At 33.7% G+C, this 20,597-nt stretch overlaps 1 protein-coding gene across 1 annotated transcript in view; it reads left to right on the top strand.

The window, feature by feature from the left end:
- Prrc1 (proline rich coiled-coil 1) overlaps positions 1–18,479 on the top strand; it is a 31,459-nt gene extending 12,980 nt beyond the window's left edge. Inside the window, exons 6-9 of the mRNA XM_047556809.1 lie at positions 2,604–2,767; positions 8,399–8,502; positions 13,076–13,178; positions 16,816–18,479. Coding sequence (XP_047412765.1) covers positions 2,604–2,767; positions 8,399–8,502; positions 13,076–13,178; positions 16,816–17,025 — 581 coding nt within the window. The 3' untranslated portion in view covers positions 17,026–18,479. The remainder of the gene's footprint in view (positions 1–2,603; positions 2,768–8,398; positions 8,503–13,075; positions 13,179–16,815) is intronic.
- The last annotated feature ends 2,118 nt before the right edge of the window (positions 18,480–20,597 follow it).

Genomic DNA, 20,597 nt, shown 5'->3' with positions numbered 1-20,597 from the left:
CTTACAGCAGGCTCTGTAAGGTGGCAGGTAGTTTTCTACAAAGAAGCTGAGTGACTTCCCCAAAGTAAAAAAGCTAATAAACAATAAAGCCAGGACTCAAACCCAAGGTCATTTCCCAAGCTAGTAGTCTATATACAACATCAAGAAAAAGGCATAAAATCAAGGGGGATATACAGAAATGAAACATCTGTTATTATGATAACATATAATCAATTACCTTTAATATGTAGTGAAACTGTGTAAAAACGGACACTTTACTGACAGCAAAAGCAGTATCATTCTGATCTAACAAAACTCAATAAAACAGCATTTTTATACAAATTCTAGAAATCACTTCATATGAAATTTCAAATATATCAAAGAATTCATAAGAACTATGAGAAATAGATTTCAGTTGCATCCCAAGTGGATTTTTCTACATTCTTTTAATTAGTACTCTCTCCATTATCAGTAAAAGCTCATCACACATTGAAAAGCCTTTGAGCTGCAGCTGAACAGATCAGTGCTTAGCTAGGGTCAAGATATTTCAATTATATTGATCTATCGTGTACATGTGTGAATATATAATAATGAGTCTCACTATTATGTATAATTTTCACTCACCAATTAAAAAAAAGATATGTCCCACATGGAGGAAAAAGTAAGAAAGAAATATATTCTCCCTCTTTGCTGTGTAACCCATTGCTTGTAGGTTCTGATAATTGCTGAAATTCTCAGTTGATAAGTGATCTGTGGAATATTATGTAATCAAGGAAAAGGGGTCCATGATAAAAAAAATAACCTCCAACTGTTCCACAGATATTTAGTTGGGAAAAAATAGTCTTGCTTTTGAAGGAAAATGTTTTATATTACAAACAACTTTCATGAGAAATCTCTTTTACCAAGGATAGCCATTAATTGCTGTTAAGTATCAGAATATGCTTTGCTTAGAACCAGGCCTTTGAATTCACCATTCTAGTTGATCATCACTAATCCTGAAATCTGAAGTCTAAAATGCTCCATCTGACACTTTGAGCACTGACATGATGGTACATGTAGAAGATTCCACACCTGATCCATGACATGTCACAGTCAAAATGCAGACTTGGTAAAAATAGTATATAAAATTACCTTCAGGCTGTGTTTATAAGGTATATATGGAACAGACATGAATTTTTTGTTAGACATGGTTCCATCTACAAAATATCTCATTATGTATTGGCAAATATTCCAAAATCTGAAAAATTTTGAAATCCAAAACACTTCTAATCTCAAACATTTTGGATAAGGGATACTCAACCTATATCACAAAATATTAGGTTAAGATTTTTAAAAATAATGAAACATACTTGGTCAAATAGTTCTGTGTAGAAATAATGCACAGATTTTTAAAATAATTGAAAGTGCTGATAAGTAAAATGTGGTACATTCAACTTTTTAAAATTTCGGATTTCAAAAATGATTTCAGTTTTCAGATATGCTTAAATGTTTTTATTAGGACAGTAATGCATGCATAATTTACAAATTAATGTGTGATAAATGTTCTTTGTTTAAATGATGAGGATGTAGAATAAAAAATTTGACGGTCTCCACACTTAAACTATGTTGTCAGTAAAAAGTATATTTCTTGGTAGTCCTTCTTTGGTCCATAGTTTTTAGGCAACTCTTGACACATCACTTGCCATCAGTAATAGTTTTTATTTTTATTTTCCAGAATATCACAAATGTGTAACCTACTTCACAGGCTAGAAGTTTAATTCTAGGATTGCTCCATAACTGAAGGACTACAAACTGGCACATGGTGTTAGACGTTTGCATATAATGAGAATCTGTCTTTATTAACTAGCAGCAGAATAGTTATTTTTATTTATATTCTTAAAAATGCAATAAGTGTCTCCACCCAAAATTAAATTAGAAGAAACTTAGCTAAATTAGTATAGTAGACAAATAAGCTGTTTTCATATCTGTTGTGTCATCATTTCTGAAATTGATATCTGTGGAATACAGATTTAAGAGTAGGAAGAATTGGTTAAACTCATAATCTGACATTTCTCAGAATCTCTACTATGTCAATATATGTTGTGAATTTCCTAGAAGGGAATGCAGTTTGCAGTATCTCCCATAGTGTTTGACCTCAGAATACTGTTTTCATGTAAACTACTATTATATTCTGGAACATTTCATAGAATGCCAAAAAATACCCTAGTTGTGACAGATATGATGCTCATAACTATTAGAAGGTGTGTACCATCTAAGACTTCTTCAGATACTATATTAAATTCCCATTTTTAGAACTCAGAATAAGAATCACACATTGGAATGAGATTCTTTTACACTTGATGAGAGGGTGGAAAATGTATCTGGTTACATGAAATGGTGTAAAAAGAGGGTTCAGGGTCTGACAGGCCTTGGTTTGAGTCCTGACATGAGCACTAAACATCAGCATTGCCTGTGGCAAGACTTCGTCAGCTTCAGTTTCCTTAGCCATACAAAAATGGTAATGATTTTTATCTTGCCTGGTTTTATGAGGTTGGTAATTATAAATGTTAGCATGTGGTTTGGTAGTAATTATGAGAATTTCATTATTTTAATTTGGAACTGTAATTTTCTTTTGGTCTTTGTAGAATCTGGAGGTGAGCTGGATATTGTAGTGACCTCAAATAAAGAAGTAAAAGTGGCTGCTGTCCGAGATGCCTTCCAGGAAGTCTTTGGCTTAGCTGTGGTTGTAGGTGAAGCTGGGCAGTCTAATATTGCCCCACAACCAGTGGGCTATGCAGCTGGATTAAAAGTGAGTAATAACACCTTTTTCAGGATATGGAACCTGGCAGTTAATTTTTCATCATTGTGATAATGATTCTGTGATTTATATGGAGCTAACTGTATTTTTATATACTGAAGTAATGATTAGCTTCAGTTAGAAAACTTAGGTATTACGAAGATATAGTGGAGTTTTAATTTAAGAAATCTCAGATAGGTTTTAATTATTGGAAGAGGAAGGAAATATACTCAGCACAAAGAGAATCCTAGAAGAAATCTTTTAAACTCAATATTAACATTCAAATCAGCACCTAGAATTATAATATCTCTTGAATTGCATAAATTTGTTATTATCAGTGTTAATAATCCTAAAAATGTTAAAGTTCCAGGAATTTTGCCCTTTCTTTTATACATTTTTTTTCCCTTTGCTCTGTGTTGTACTGTTACAGATGAAACAGTGGCATTCAAACATCTCTTTCAACTTAAAAAACAAATAAGCCAAAGGAAACCCCAGCAAATTCTTTGACCTCATTCCCCTATACCTTGCCACTTTAATTTGCTTCCTTTGAGAGTTGCCAACACTTTTCTCTAATTCCTCTCTTGCATTCTCTTAAACCTGCCCCGGTCGGGTGTTTGCCTGCACTACTCTCCTGAGAATCCGCTCAGTCACCAGGGTTCTCCATCTTGTTTGACTTACCAGTGACTTTGAGACAGTTTTTCCATTTGTCTTAGTGTTTTTTCCTGGATACCACACTTCGGCTTCCTAATTCATTGTTTCCTTGTTGCTTCTGTGCCTCTCCTCAGGCTCTGCTTGGTCCCCTTCTCTGTCTGCTCCCTTCATGATCCTGTGCCTTCCTTGGCCTTAAACCTATTGGTGTACCAACAGTTCTGTTTCTGTCTTCACTGAGACCTAAACTTCTGATTTATATCAAAGTTGCCCTTTTGATAACTTTCTTGAATATCTCAAATTTAATGTCTACAATTAAACTTTTTATATCCTCTAGCCTTGCTTCCCAACTCCTATCTCATTTGATGGCATTTCTGTCTTTCTGTTTTCTCAGGCAAGAAACCTTGAAATCATTCCTAACTTATCTTATTTCTCATTTATAATTCATTAAGAAATCTTGTTTTTAAGACAGACAGTTCTTGGTTTTTGCTCTGGTTATGTCTTAGGAGGTTGCCTCAGACACTGAATTAGGGAATACTGAACCATTGTTTGCAAGGCCTATCAGTACATGTTTTATGTCTTCTGTTTAAATACATCTTTATAACATTTTTTTTGCTTCACTATATTGAAATGTTACAGCCAACAATATTAAAACTCATGCTTGAATGAAGTTTATTTAATACACACGTTTTCTCCATAAGTTACATCACAACCTCCTTGTGCTAAGGAACACTAGGCAGCATATCAGCACTACACTTGGGGACCATTTGAAACAGAAATCAACAACAAGCACAGAAATGCCAAACCAGGGCACTGATATAAAAAATACACTTGTTTCCAGTATATAAACTGAAACAAGAATGCATAGTATCTATCCCTCGTTCATGTAGCTGAAAGTGTGCATATCAGGAAATGTGCATATCAGGCAATTCAAATTTCTTGTACTTCTATGTATGTTTGATTTTGAGATTACAAATAAATTTTAATGATAGTAAAATTCACCAATGAAGGATTCACAAATAATGAGAATAAATACATTCTGGCATGACATGCTGGCATAAGGAGTATGTAGTAGTGTACATTACTGAGAGCATCCTGAAAGCCACTTTACCTTATTCACTCTTTTCTTGGCCGAATGAGGTAACTGGCATAGCATATTTCATCGGGCAAAAACTCAAGTTTTGATTATAATTAGCTACTAAATATTGCTTATAATTAACCCACATTGATACTAGATTGTTTTAAATTCTACTGGATAGTGCTTTATGAATTTGAGATACTTTTCCAGTTATGTTTAGTGCTTTATTTAAATAGAATATGAAGCCCTTTTACCACCCCCCCCCATCACCCAAAGCCACTTTTCTGAATTTGGGGCTGTCAGGCAATAGTTATACTATATCTAATAGAGTAGATTATATATAATACAAATCAAATTACTTTTCATAATGATCTGTTTTTACAGAAGAATGCTATGAAGAATACGTGCACTTTAAAATGTTTCTACTTTCCAAGGAATTTCCCTTGAACTTGACTTTCAGTACACATTTTCAGTAAGACTTTCTATGGTGGTAGAAGTTTAGTCTTTATGAAATAGAGCAAAGCTAACTATTGACTGTAGGGTTTATATTCAGTCTAATCTAGAAAAAAGTGTGGTAAGTTATATATATACACAAAATAATTGTACATTACCAGTTATGCACAGGTAAATATTAGCATTTTAAGGGTGATATTTACTTTAAAGACACAAGTCACATACCTAGACTGAGTTTGTACTTTCAAAAATTTCAAGAGTGCTTTTGCAAGTTGGAAGGTGTTAATGAATCTGAGGTGGAAAACTTTTCAGATATACTTTTAGAGGATATCTGGAGAAAAATCCTAAAAAGAATCACATTATTGAACAAAGAAAATGGTGCATACATTTCTTTGAACTTTGAGACTAAAGCAAGGGCTTTGTGTATTGTGAAGCATTAAATAAATATGGAGGTCAGTTCTGGTATTACTGCATAGGTGTGATGGCAGGAGAATTTATTAATTTAATTCTGTAGTAGGGTTTTTTTGAATTTGGGAGGTTAGAGCTTGATGTTGTTATATTAAGCAGTGAGAATGTATGCCTTTGGGTTTCATGGCAGAGGTGGTAAAGATTATGGCGGTTAAAGCAGGAATGGATGCTGAGATTGCAGATATTCAGAAAGATGACTGGGTACTGAAGTACGAGCTTGACACTGGGAAAAAGAAAGGGAGCAAATATGCAGCATATTGGGCTGGAGATATAACTCAATTGGTAGAGTGCTTGCCTTGTAAGCACAAGGCCCTGGGTTCAATCCCCAGCACCACCCCCCCAAAAAATTATATACATATGTATATATATATATGTATATAATTTAATAATTATGTACATACATATATATATGTATATACACATAGCATATTTAAAAAGATGACATGAGATGTATTAATGATGACAACAAGGGGACGGTTTAGAAAATTTTAGCAGTACAAAAGAAAATAAATTTAGAAAATTGACTTGATTATGTGAAAAGCCTGCTTTTTCATTATGGTTTTTAACGGGTCTCAAAATGTTTTGTTTCATTAGATATTATTACACAGAAGATGTTTTTAAAAGATACTGAACTTGAAAGGCTGATGGGGAGTTTTCCCTCAAGAAAAACCTAATTTGATGGATATTATTGGTAGTTTGGTTTATTTTGTGATTTTATTCATATTTGACAGATGTACTTCTGCTCTTGATTTTCACCTTTAAAATTTAGATATATGGATTTTTTTTCACAATCTTCTAAATAAAACTCAAAACTAAAATTCTTATAAATTTGTCAGGTGTGCGTGTGTGTGTGTGTGTGTGTGTGTGTGTGTGTGTTAGAAACAGTAAAGGGAGTTAATGAGAATAAAAATAATGTACAATCTTAAAATACAAAAATTTTAACCAGTTTTTTTTTTACCCTATCAGATTTTATTTGGAGTGAGTGGTTTTTCTGAACTAAACTTAATTTGCCCTTTAAACATATGAAATAATTTAAGAAAATAAATCAGTTCAGCCAAAATTAAAGTTAGGAAGCTTCTGAAACTTCTATGCCAGATATTAGTTTTATCAAAAAGCAAACCATAGCAGTGATTAGTGTTTTATAGCTTATTTTCAAAAATAAAGATGTAGATAATATCTACAAGCCCTTTGAAGATGTGTAAAAGCTTAGTTACTCACCTGAACCAGGTTGCTTAGTATAAGTTCTCAGAGTACAGTGTAAGCCCTAGGGCCCCTCTGTCTCATAGCTCACAGTTTGATGATTATTTCATTGTGAGCTCTAACTTACCTAATTCTTGATCCCCTATAAAATATAAAATTCCATTCTCAAAGTATTTGTAAAGACTGATATTAAGGTGTCTTGTAACTCCAATGAAAGAGGCCACATTTAATTAATGTATTAGTCAGAGGAAGAAAGAGACCAGATATGGCTCCATTTTCATTTTCTCTTCTTAGTTCCACAAACAAAAAAGAATTAAACTTGTCTGCTTAGTTCATTATCTTGTAGCTTGCAGGTACCAATTAATTTGATGAATATTTTGTGAATCATATTAAGTATAAAGCCCTGCACTCTGGAATAGTAAAAAGTGAAGAGACAGATTGCATTCCCTGGAAGCATGGCATCTGGGTTTAGTGATGAATCTGGAAAATCCCACTAATCTATTAGTTTTTACTGAATTAATGTGTATTTGAGTTTGTTTTTAATAAAAAAATATAGCCATAACTCCCTCCTGAGAGGAGTGAATCAGGCAAATTTATAATGTCTACCATAAAGAAATAGGTTCATTTTACCAATGTTTTTTCACAGTCAATAGCTGCCTCCTTATTTCATTAGATTCACATTAGATTTAATGGTGCTGTATTTACACTATTTATATACTGAACTTTTGCCACCTAGGCCTTAGGAAGCCTTTATTTTCTTCCCTTTTGTTTAATTTTTCATGTAGCAAGTTCTTACTGAATGCTGGTTAGGTTAGGCTCTGTGCTAGAGCAAGCTAAAATAGATGGTCTTGACTTTATTGTAGTTTAAATCATTTCCTCTTTCCAAGGTAGTGTCTTAAATTGTTGTACCTGTTCTCATAGAGTGATCATGTTCTCTTCATTTGAAAAAAATTCTTTTGTCCCTAGAAGTGTTCTATCCTTCTTAATTTTCATTTGAATGAGAATTGACCATTTTTTCTTATTTTCTTTGTTTAGCTTTTCTTTCCTTAAAATTGATATATTATCCATGGCTAATTTTGTTCAGGATTGGAAAGATTTTGAACACATTGCCTTATGATCATTTTCATCACTTCATTCATGATCCCTATTTGAAATGATTTAGATAAAAGTAGTAAACATGAACTGTTCCTCACTAATCCAACTTCTAATTTTCTTATAGTGAGATATATATTTAGTGCATGATTTTGAGTTATCTGTACAGTGTTCCCAACCACTCAGTATTGCTTCATTAATGGTAATTATTTCACAAATAATCTTTGGTTTAATGTGTATCAGGTTTTTATTTTAAATAATGTCATTTTGATGCATTTATAGCTAAAGGAAATTAGTAAAAAAAGAGAAGAAGCATTTACTATTGATGTGATTGCCTACATAAAAAAAGTCAAGAGAATTGACTAAGACTAGGACTGATAAAATTTTGCCAGATGAACATTTAAAAATACATTTTAATTATATTAGTAATCAGTTAGAAAATATAGTTTGAAGTAATTAATTTAACAGTGGTAGCCAGCATAATAATGCACAAGGAAATAATTTGGGATGTACACCCCAAACTCAATATTGAGGGAATGTGATTGGACTCTTTCATTTTTCACTCTATATTTACTTATGTATTGTTTTAATATTTATAGTAAGCATATGTATGTTTGTGTGTAAATGCTTACAAATATTATGTGTGTAATTATAAATTAGTATATTTAAAAAAATGTTTTCCAACCTATGCTGTTGATTTTTAGGGTGCTCAGGAACGCATAGACAGCTTGCGACGATCTGGAGTGATCCATGAAAAGCAGACTGCTGTGTCTGTAGAAAACTTCATTGCAGAATTGCTGCCTGACAAGTAAGAGGCTTATTTGTCTTAGAAGCAAAATATAGTTGGGTCTGAGAGTTCACACTGAACGCCTATCAAAAAATATCTCCTATTGAAGAATCAGAGGGAAAAGTGTGTTCTGATACTGGCGCCATCCCTTACCCAGCTGTGTCCTGTGTAGCTTAGCTGACACTTCTCTCTGCTTCACTTATTGTCATTACAAATGGAGATAGTGATGCCTGCTTTCTAAGATTGTGCTGATAATCACTTAATAGCACTAAATATATGATAGAATGGTGTATTGGTTGTAAATGACCTTGGGTAGGAAACAGTCCTTTACACAATGAATTCAGAGTAAATGAAAACACAAGCAAGACCACTTGATGGTAGTCACTGAATTTGAGTTTCTGCTGAGTACTCTGAGGTATTTAGTTTAGAAAAACCTTCAAACAGCATAATTGGTCATTGTTTTTGAGGACTTTGTACTTTTAATAAATAGTTTTTTTTCCAGTGGAAATATCTTTGTGGATATGCTGTTACTTTTTGTTATAATAACTTCTCTTTGTTAAAAAATCTACCTTTTTTAATTGCATTGTGATTTTTAGAATTTTAAAATTTTTTTTGTTAATTTGATACAGAACAACAATGGGTATAGCACTTTCTGGCTATAATATGCAAAAAAAACCAACCAAACAAAAAAAACTCCTGATTTTGAGGGCATATTAGATAGGCCAGTTGAGAGAAGATTCATGTACAGATGAACTGCTTTATGTGATTATATAAAAATTATCTGATTTTTTTTTTACTGATATGTTATATGAAGTATCAGTGGAGGTAACTCAGTGTGGAGGTAGAGTTACATGAAATTCATGAAAGGTTAGGACTGGAACTGGAATTCGAAGAGTAGGTAAAATTTGAATAAGTGGAAAAAGTAGGTAGGACATTGTGAGTGGAGGAAATGTGTGAAAGGTATTCTGGGGTTATCGAAGGTTTCTCAAATAGGAAATCAGGAGGTAGGGACAGTTTGTGAAGAGCTTTGCATCCTAGGTTGAAAAGTTTGAACTTTCTTTGTGAGCACAATGATGATTACTTTATTTTCCCTCCCTGGTAACTTTTACTATTTGTTTAATGGTTACCTCAGAGATTACAGTGTGCCTTTTTGCTGTACTACGTCTAATAAAACTTATGATACTACCAGAATCACTTTTAATGCTCTTCATCTCTTTTTCACTTTTTGCAGTACTTTTGTCAAGTATCTTAATTCTGCATATGTTTTAAACTCCTAAGACATCACTAGTATTGTTCTCTTCATTTATTATGATTCTGAATTGCTTCTGTACATTTTTGCTCTTCTGCCTGTAATCTTCCCTCTGGCTGAAGAACCTCCTTTGATACTACTTTATAATATAGGATTACTCACTGTGAATTCTCTTAGCCTTTAATTACCTGAAATTGCTTTAATTCATCTTTATTCTTGTTGAATGTAGAAGTCTAGTTTACTAATTCTTTTGGCACTTTAGAAATGTCATTTCTATTAAGAAGTCAGCCATGCATCATATTATTTCTGTAAGGATAATATGTTCTTTTCTCTGACTGCTTTTAGGACTTTGTCATATTATTTTTTGTAATTTTTCTATGGTATGCCCATACCTGTGGTATGTTTGTCTTATTTGCTGACCTGCTTTTTAAATTCTTTTTTTATAGGCAGGGAGGGTTGACTGAGCTTGTTGATTCTGTGGATCGATGTCTTTAATCAGTTTGGGATAATTCTTAGTCCATCTCTAAGAATTGCTGCTGGCCCATTTTCTCACTCTTGTCTAGGACTTGAATTACAACTTGTTCACCTTTTGACAGTGTTGCAAACTTTCCACATTGTCCATTTTTTCCTCCAACCTCTGTTTCACTCTTTTCTCATTAATTTCTTCCTTCTCTAGTCCACTGACCCTGCCTTCTGTGTCCAGCCTGTTGAGAAGCTCATATGTTGAATTCTTTTTTAAAACTGAATTTCTTTGTTGAGTATCTTCATATCTTCATCTCTTTTGCATATCTTTCCTCTTTCTTCTTGGACATATGAATCACTTATTTTAAACTCCTTGTTTGCGAGTTCTAATATCTGAGTCTACTTTAGTCTCCTTTTCCTTTTGCTCTGTCCCTAAATACAATGCCGTCCCTGATGGCTACTAATCTTCAAACCCAGATGTTGTTTATAAAACATTCCAGAGTCTTCAGGTGGTATTGAGAAGTTCATACCTTCCTCTGATAAGCAGAGCTGTGTGAAGAAGGGGCAGTGTATGCTTTAGTCACAAGCTTTGAACAGGGTCAGCTTAAGGCTTCAGGTTACCTGGGGAAAGTTTTTTCTCATGTTTTATCCTTGTTTCTATAGCTCTTTGATGCCTCTCAGTATATGATGTAACTCATCTAGCTTTTCATTGGGAGCACTGACCTGTCATAAACTCCTCCATCATACCTTAATGCGTTATTTCTTCCCTTAAATACCTTTTAAGCAAAAGAGTAGAATACTATAAAGACCAAGAATACTAAATACTAAATAATATCAGGAAGTCTGCTGATGGGTGCTAGTACGGATTTAAGGAGGAAAGAGGACAGAGGGTTATGACAGTAGAGTATGGAGTTCAGAGAGAGGGAGAAGACAACAGAGACAAAGCTGTAATCCCAACACTTGATATTTTCTACTGTGGCTTCTTCTGTCTACAGAGCTCCTGTGGGAAATAAATGCACAGAAGATAAATTCAAGAAAATGCATGCTTAGAACTAAGGCTGGAAAAAGACAAATTCAGGGAGAGCAAGGCACCTAAGGAAGAAATTCCAAGTGTGTTTGGACCCTAAAAAGGAATAGAGCTTGTTTAGGATGGGGAGAGAAACTGAAGGTTTCCTTAAGAAGCAGCACTAGGGATAGAAGTGGAGGAGTTATTGGTAGGGATGATGGCGATTGCAGTTTCATGCTGACTGATTTGAAGAGAATTGGGAAGCCAATCTCTAGGTTGAAATGTTCAATAGCATGATAGTATTTTAAAGAATAAGGGGACCTTAAAGTTCTGATGTGTATTCACTGGCATGATAAGAGAAATTCTCTTTACGCTTCAGTGACTATGCTTTTCATGCCTAACAGTTTAGTCAGTACACTGTTCATGATAGACATTATTGTACACAAATTATGTAGAATGATGCAAAATAAAATTTTAACTAAGCTTGGTTTGTGACTATTTCACAAATAAATTTTCTTGACTGAGAAAAATTGTCATAATAAAATATGAAATATTGATTAGTATACCAAATAAAATAAGTCACTATTATTTAGTTACTGGGGATTGAACCCAGGGTTGCTTAACCACTGAATGACATTCCCAGTCCTTTTTTATCTTTTATTTTGAGATAGGGTTTCGCTAAGTTGTTTAGGGCCTTGCTAAATTGCCGAAGTTGGCTTTGAACTTGCAATCTTCCTGCCTCAGCCTCCAGAGCCTCTGGGATTATAGGTGTACACCACTGTGCCTGGCCCTTTTTAGTTTTTATTTTGAAACAGGGTCTAAGTTTCCCAGACTGCCTGGAACTTGCCATCCTCCTGCCTCAGCCTCCCAAGTTGCTGGGATTATAGGAGTGGTCTACCATGCTAAGCTAAATGGGTTGACCTTTTATGGGATTGTATTTTAGGATAAATTAGATAACTTATAAATTTCATTTATGGATAATAGAGCATTATAAAATATTTGTATTAGTGTTCTCAATTTGGAATAGTTTTAGGATCTGAATACTATAAGCATTACAGATTGCCATTTTAATATTCAGCTTAGTTGCTTATGTTACTCCGTATTTTACTTGTTTTTTCCTGAATATGTAAATATGTCTCCTGATCCATTTTACATTTCACTGCACTTTATTAGATGTGCATATTTTTTAAGAATAGAGATTATTTTCCTGTTCCTATGCTTTTGTGGCTTAACTTCTTGATTTCAGGGTATCTAGTTGTTTCATAATTCAAGTAGCTGAGATTCTGGTGTTGCTTAATTATCTTAAGTAACTTGAAACTCTGGCTTTTTTTTTATCACTATCTTTAAATGGAAGAAAATGTCCTTGATTTCTTAAGGGTGTTTTCAAAGTCCGACTCAATTAGAATAACTCAGAAAATGTGATCATTCATGAGGAGATTATTTGTTGTTATTTTCTCTAGATGAGCTTTTTAAAAAATTTGCTAATAACTTTGCTAATTGACTGAATATTAATGAGAGTTGTTAATATAAACTTTCCCGTATTGTAGCTAGTAATATTTTTTAAAGTATCACTCATGAGAAGCTGTTCTCCTGTTCGAATGAGTGTTAAGTTCATTTGTTGCATATTTGAGCACCTCTGTTTCCATTATTTCCCTCCATTTTAGCAAGGGGACCTTTAAACTTTTCCTTTGTTGTTATTCTTCATTCTTTTTCTCCTCTTGCAATTAAGCCAGCCAGAGAATTTTTTTATCTGTTGTTTTTATGGATTGTCTTCTTACAGATTAATTTTTCTTTTAATTAGTTTGTTTTTCCTTGTTTGTTTTTTCACTGTAACTCATTCAGCAGGTAATCAGTATGACACTCATGTTCTGTTACAGATGGTTTGACATTGGTTGTTTGGTAGTTGAAGACCCTGTCCATGGCATTCACCTAGAAACTTTCACACAAGCCACGCCGGTACCTTTGGAATTTGTACAACAGGTTGGTTTTCTTGGCTTTTTCATTATGCTCCAGAGAAACTTGCAATGTTGTTTTCAAAATGAAAATTGAGGCTCGATTTTCTTGTTAAAAATGTTTTAATCGTGTTTCAGTTTTATTTCTCTTTTAGCCTTTTTCTTTATTTTTCAGATCCCTGGTCTTTCCATGTTTTACTACCTCCCTGTTTTTGCTTTCCACCTGTTTTTGAAAGGTATACATTCAGTGGCCAATTGTCATTTTTTTCAATTTTTTTTTGATTATGTTCCCTACCTTGAGATCAGAAGGTATACTTTTCTGCTTATGTCCACATTTCATTTACTTTCCCCTTTATTTCACATCTTTACTTTCACTGTTATCTCCATTTCCTTTTTCTTTGATCTGATCTTCCTTTTTAGTTGTTTATCTTTAGTAACAAATCAGCATTAAAAACTTTAGGTGATGAGCACGTCTTTAAGGCTTTTGACTGAAAAATAAATTTAACCGTGTTACCTGTCTATGTAGTTTCCAGAAGATTGTAAGCATAAGTAATGATTCCTCTATATTTTTGTATAAATTTTCTCTAATTCTCTAATGGACAAAATGGAACATGTATTTATATTGAAATCTCTGTACTGTTAAATGGTATTTAGACTTTTTTCTATCTTACAATTATTTGGAACTTGTAGGCATTTGAGAATCTGAAACTATTGGCATTTGAAACCATTGGGTTTTCTCCCAAGAAAATGCATGTATACAGTTACATATTAATTTGACATATGAGTTCATCAAATTGCTGAAAGCAACCAGTGACCTTTTATAGTTTTATGGTTTAGAAAGGGGAGTAAGAATTTATGCTTGGATTTTTGAAATTTTGCTGAAACTTATTTATATCAGTTTCTTTTCAGAGGGTCAAGAAAATGTTTTTATAGATGTTAACTGAATTCACTCCAGTATGAAGGTGATTAAAAGATTGTAAATGAATACTAGATTAATGGTGTGCCATTAAATTTTAAAAATCAGATAAAATGATAGATTTGTCTAGGAAAATATAAATTCTGCTTGTTGAATCATGCAAAGTTGCTGTCATTCATAGTCAAGAACAGTCAAATATTGTCAGTTCCATATGATTTAACCTAATTACTTCAGTGCAGCAGTACAGTGAAACAATTCCATCTAACCAAAAAACCTCTGATTTCTAATGGTGTTATAAGTGAGTTCTATAGAATATTAACAGTGATTCTCATGCTGATAGAGTATCTCTTAACACCATAGAAAATTTTAGTCCTATATCAATTAAGAACTAAATGTCACAATCATTAGTAAAATTAATAGACAAAATTTAGAAATATGTTAGAAGAACATGTATCCTGACCATAAAGAATTTATCCTAAGAATCAAAGAACCGTTTACCAATAGCAAATTAGGTATTTCAACACATGAACAGAATAAAGAAGGAGAAGGATTTCAATAGAGTTAAAGCTATTTGCTAGAAATACCAACCATACTATTAAATAGCCTTAGTTAATTAAGATTAGAAGAATAGAAGTGTACCTGAAAGTCAAAGTAAACCTCAGGTCTAATGATAAAACATTAGAAATCTGATAATTACAAGAATGTTCCTGTAACAGCCATTGTTAACATTGCTATAGATTGAGGTCAGCACACAGTGGCCCACAGCCAAATCTGGCCTGCTCCCTGTTTTTGTGAGTGAGTTTTATTGGAACACACCCTGCTTGTCTGCGTACATATTGTTTATAGCTGCATTTGTACTGCAACAGCAGAATTGAGTAGTTGCGGTAAAGACGTTTTGGCTCCAAAACCTAAGGTATTTACTGTTGGGCTCTTTACCGAAGAAGTTTGCTGACCCCTGTGATAGATGTCTGACCATTTTTAAAAGACCATTTTTGTTTCACTTTTAGGACTATAGATTGGAAAGAAATAGACTTGATACTCAAAGAACAAAATGGATCTACATATCCTAGTATCTAAAGATACCTATGACATATTGCTAAGTAAAAGTCAAAACCAACACAGCTAGTATGATCCTACCTATTAACAGGTACATATATACCCTTTAAAGTATATATAAATGAATAGAGGGAAAACACCTGGAAAGATGAACAACAGGCTGTTAATATGGTTATTCTATTGTCTTTTTTTATTTTTTGCCATGTCGTTTTAACATTCAGAAGATACAGACGTGTGTGCATTGAAATGCCTTCCTTTTATTTCTGGCTCTTCAGCTCTTTACATTCCTTTTTATCTATCTTTCAGTGTTTTGTGTTTGTGCTACTGAATTAGTGGAATTTTTAATTTAAGGGAATAGAAATTAGCCTTTAAAGGAATTACAGTTACATCAATACATACAGTAGTGAAAATATGGAAAAAATTTCATGTAAGTTATGCTTGTTAAACTTGTGTGAATATTATTCCTCCTCCCACATTACAAACCAACTATTCTGGATTTTTGCTAATATTATCAAATACATTGTTTCTCAGAGGTGTGATCCTTGGCCTAACATCTTAAGTATTACCTGCGAACTTGATAAAAATGCTGCTTCTCAGGCCCTACCCAGAGTTACTAAATTAGGATCTGCATTTTAACAAGAACTTTAAGGAGTTTCTTTACATCTAGTAGTTTGCGAGGCACAGTTTTATAGTGTCTCTAGAGACTTTAATCATTTTCCTGCCATTTCTCTTTCGTATAGTCAAATACTGATAATGCAATATATATTTTGAAAAAGAACACTGGAGCCATGGGTTTCCAGATGCTGTGCTGTTTCTATCAGATTTACATGAAAGCTGTTTTATATAATCTTGTTTTGTTTCTCCTGGATCCAGCTATGGAGTTTCCAATTCAGATGTCTTAGTTATGGTGTAAGAAACTATAGTTTTTTGTGGGAGGGAAGCCCCTCAGTGATTGTAATACCTGGCACATTTGGGCCTCACTTTACAGTAGATCCATTCTATGTTTGGAGGTCCTGCTTTGACCACACGTAATGAAAAACCACACCATTCATGACTTGGAAATGGAAGCAGATATAGCTAGGTTGGGTCAAGTATGAATGATGTAATAATGATTGTTGCTGCCCTGGACTGGACATTATTTGATATGTTAATCATGTTTCTTGGGATGCTTTCTGTAGACTAATCAGTTTTGAATGGGTTTTGAAACCTTAATATTGCAGTTTCCTTTTTTTCTAGTTGGATTTTATGACTGTAAAGCAATAACTTTAGCAAAGGTAATAATTAATCTGTAGTGACACTGAATATAGAACTAGGATGTAAGTCCTCCGACTCTGATCTCTGTTCGTACATGCAGCTCTTAGATTTAAGATTTAGACATATGCAGGACCCTAGGTGCAACTCCCTGCAACACACACACACACACACACACACACACACACAGGAGATTATATTTGAGCAACAACCAGAAAAAGAATAATGGGGTTATTTTTAAACAAAGTAGATATGTGGCAATATTATTTTGATTCTTTCACAACCTTGGAACTTCATACCATTGGCTGCATTGCATGTCTCAGGATTTGTCATAATCTTTATTAAAAGTAACCTGAGAGATGTTACTTTGAGATGTCACTTATGTCTAATCCCAACAATGTTGTAATGCATTGTAAGTAATATGGATTTTGTTTCTCTATAGGCTCAAAGTCTAACTCCCCAGGACTACAATCTGAGGTGGTCAGGCCTTTTGGTGACAGTGGGAGAAGTCCTGGAAAAGAGTTTACTGAATGTCAGCCGGACTGATTGGCATGTGACTTTTACTGGCATGTCTCGTCGGCAGATGATCTACAGTGCTGCCAAAGCCATTGCAGGCATGTATAAACAGCGTCTGCCACCTAGGACCATGTGAGGGAAGACCTGTATAGGATACTGAGACTCTTCTCTACTTTTAGCTTGATGTCGAAGAGATTATACCTTCTTAAATTGAATAGCTTCAATCAATTTAACAGTTTTGTAATTTTCCTGTAGACTGTAATTTTTTTTTCTCAAGAGGCATGTTATCATTCCAATAGAAGAAAATAAATAGATCCTTTTTATAATCATGTAATTTCACATAGAGTTCTCAGAAAAATATACAAATATATTTATAGCACAATTTAATATACCAAATTTATATCGTGGAAATTCATGTGCAGAGATGTTTAATTTAAAGATGTGTACTTGATTGTTTTGTTTTTAAAGAAGACATAGTTAATTAAGGAACATATCTATTGAATGTTCTTTAAAAACATTGTTGTTTTTGTTTTTTGTATGTGCACATGACCTCAGGCCTGGTGGAGAGCAGTGTGCTCAACAGTTTACCTTAGGACACCTACTTGTAGGGAGATGTCACACATTTTTATGCATGTTTTATACAAAAATGGGCCAAATATAGAATTGATCATTTCTATCTGATCATCATGTACAATCTGGAAAGCTATTCTTGTTTCTTTTTTTTTTTTAAATAATTTTTGGCATTTTATAGATTTATACTATGAACATTGGGTAATGCATTTTATTTTTTCATTGCTATATGACAACTAAAGGGCAAATAATTTGAGTATATTTTAGATCAGAGTATTCATGTTATTTTTGTACAATCCTGTTCAATACTTCCAAGAATAAATTCTGACAATGGCCATTGTTTGTGCTTCCATTCATTCTCTAAACTTTTACAAAAGACATTTTTCAGAGGTGATTACATTGTTGTTTATGAGATGGTATGCCTCAAATTTTAATTAAGGTTGCTGCTTCTTTCGTTTGCCTTAAGCACAACGTTTCTAACTGTGCCATTCTGCCTTTATTTTTTATGGACATTTTCAAATAAACTATTTTATATTCAATCTTGTTTATTTAGTTCATTATGTTTGTATTTAGTGAAAGCTTTTTCCTCCCTCAAGTAATATGCTTTACTGTTTGAGAAAATTAAGTAAATGTTTTTTTCTTATACAGTTGAACTCTATGCAACTTCAAATAACTTTGAAAATAGTTTCATCTATAATGTAATTTTATTTACTCTTCTATACAATTATTTTGTTGTAAAAGAATTAGCACAACCTGGCAATTTTATAAAGGGTGATGAAGCTTATATCCTGCACTGTCTTCATATGTAAGGTTTGCTTTATATTAATGTTATTCCAAGTAATTATTTCTTTTCTGTCCTTTTTTACTTGAGAATGAGAAGAATTAAGTGTTCATTTTGAAACAATGATATATGTTAATTTCTGAGCACCGTACAGTGGAATTCTGACTTTTAGATCATTCAGAATAATGAGAAAAAAAAAAGGAGACATAACTAGTTGCTGTGATGCACTTTTGTTCGGGATAATAGGGCCAGAATACTTTTTTTCCTCCTTTGTGAGTGAAAAAAGAAGCCTTTCTTACTATTTTCTTGTCTCCTTTAAGTCCATCCTTCTCTCACTGTTTTTTCAGGGCTTTGGCCCCATGACATAAACATGGTCTCCTACTGCAGACTGAAGGCAAGTATGCCCATACTTAAAATATTTCTGCTACTTTCCCCCTCCTATTATAGGGAAATTTTACAGAGTCTAAAAGTCTGAGTTTTCTTTCTTTCTTTTTAACCAAGTCCGAAACATCTTACTTGATGTTCTTGAGGGCTGTTCTAATAGAAGCACAAACATGTTCGTTTCCTGGAATCCTCAAACCGCAGTGGCAGAGCTGTGCCGTGGCTGGATTGGAGCTTGGTAATGTTCCTGCACCTAGTTACCAGTGAGCCTTCTGCTTGTTGAACAACATGAGTGGGACAGGTGGTGTAGAAGTAGAGAAGAGCAGATAGAAGAGAGAAATGCATGCTTTGGTCTGGCCTTTCTGTGTTTTTGGCTCAGAGTTCTCTTTGAAAGGCGACAGGGCATGGCTGACTCCATATGCTCAGCTTTCCCAACCTCCTGGAATTTCCCTGTTACACCAGGAGCAAGAAAAGTAACTTGCTCTTTCCAACACCCTGTGGCTTAGCCAGGCGGACTTGCTGTGATCATCAGTCTGAGGCCACAGCCCTCCAGCTCCCTGTGCCTTTTGCTCTTGTCCATTTCCTTCATAACTCTCACGCTAGCATTTTGGGGGGATATGGCGGATAGCTATTTGCTTTTTTCTTTCTCAAACATTTTAGGAAAACCTGTCTTCAACACTGTTTGTTACCATTGTGGTTGTTTTTTTATCTTCTGAAGAGCTCCAGGTTATTGAGTTTTATGTTTTATATATTTTAATCCAGGTCTTTGAATTCTATACACGTGTACACTTATTTATTTTAATTATTGTAGGAAAAAATAGGAAAAATTCAGGAAGAGTAATTTAATATCAACCTAGGATTACTACTCAGATCATTCAGTTCCAAGTTCCTCCTTGTATTAAGTTTTTTTTTTTATTGTTATTGGGTTTTGTTTTTGTTTTTTTGCTTGTTTTTTGTTGTACTGGGGCTGGAATCCAGGACCTCATGCACATGAGGCAAGCTCTCTACCACTGAGCTATAACCCCACTCCCCTGTGGAGTTTTTGGGGCAACCCTGGACCTGGCTGTGCCATGTACTTCTGAAGTTGGAAAGGCTTTGGGCAATGGTGGTAGTTTCCCCTTCTGATTCTCTGGTCATTATTGCTTTCCCATTCTTTGTTCCTTAGTCTCTTGAGGATTAATAAAGTAGAAAAGGGATATAGGCAAAAAAGATAGTATGGTATGAGTATATGAGAGTACAAATGAAATTGTATAATGTACATCTATTCAGAATTATGCAAATTAGCAATCACTCAGGGTCAACTAAATTGCTTTTGACATGCTGTTGAATTTACTGTTCCTTAGCTGGAAAAAAATTCAAAATAGGACTTTGTAACTTATGAAGCCAAATAGATAACATTGTATGTTTAAAAGCTGTTGAATTAAACTCAAATTACATGGATTTTTACTTCTTGGATATGGTGTTCATTTTGTGATATTACGTAGAATGATGTGTTGGATAAAATTTAGTTTTGTAAGTATGTACATATTACGTAAATAAATACTTTTACTTATTTCCCAAAGGTGTATAGTAATTTTTTAAATACTTTTATTGCTACTACATTGGATATAACTTTTTTTTTATCTCAAGTGATTACTGATTGCCAAGAATTCTTATAGAAGAACAACTTCAAACACCATCTTTGTAGTGGAACTGTAGCGTTTAAATACACCACAGTTGGTAGGGTCAGGGCCAGAGAAGAGGTGTTAGGAGATAAATGAAGGTAATAGGCAAGATGTTAAGGCTTATGTTCATGTGGAAACCTTTTTAGTACTGGGTTTAATGTATCCTTGACATTTAGAGGTGTTTTTAAAAAATTGTTTTTTATATATTAATTTTAGGTTCATGCAAAATTAATTGAGGAAGATACAGGGATTTTCCATATATCCCTGTCTCACAAATGAATAGCCTCATCCATTATCAAAGTTTTCCACCAA

The sequence above is a fragment of the Sciurus carolinensis genome, chromosome 6 (genome assembly GCF_902686445.1).
Source record: "Sciurus carolinensis chromosome 6, mSciCar1.2, whole genome shotgun sequence".
NCBI lineage: Eukaryota > Metazoa > Chordata > Mammalia > Rodentia > Sciuridae > Sciurus > Sciurus carolinensis.
Note: the sequence above shows the minus strand (reverse complement) of the source record. Positions and strands in the feature narration are given on the sequence as shown.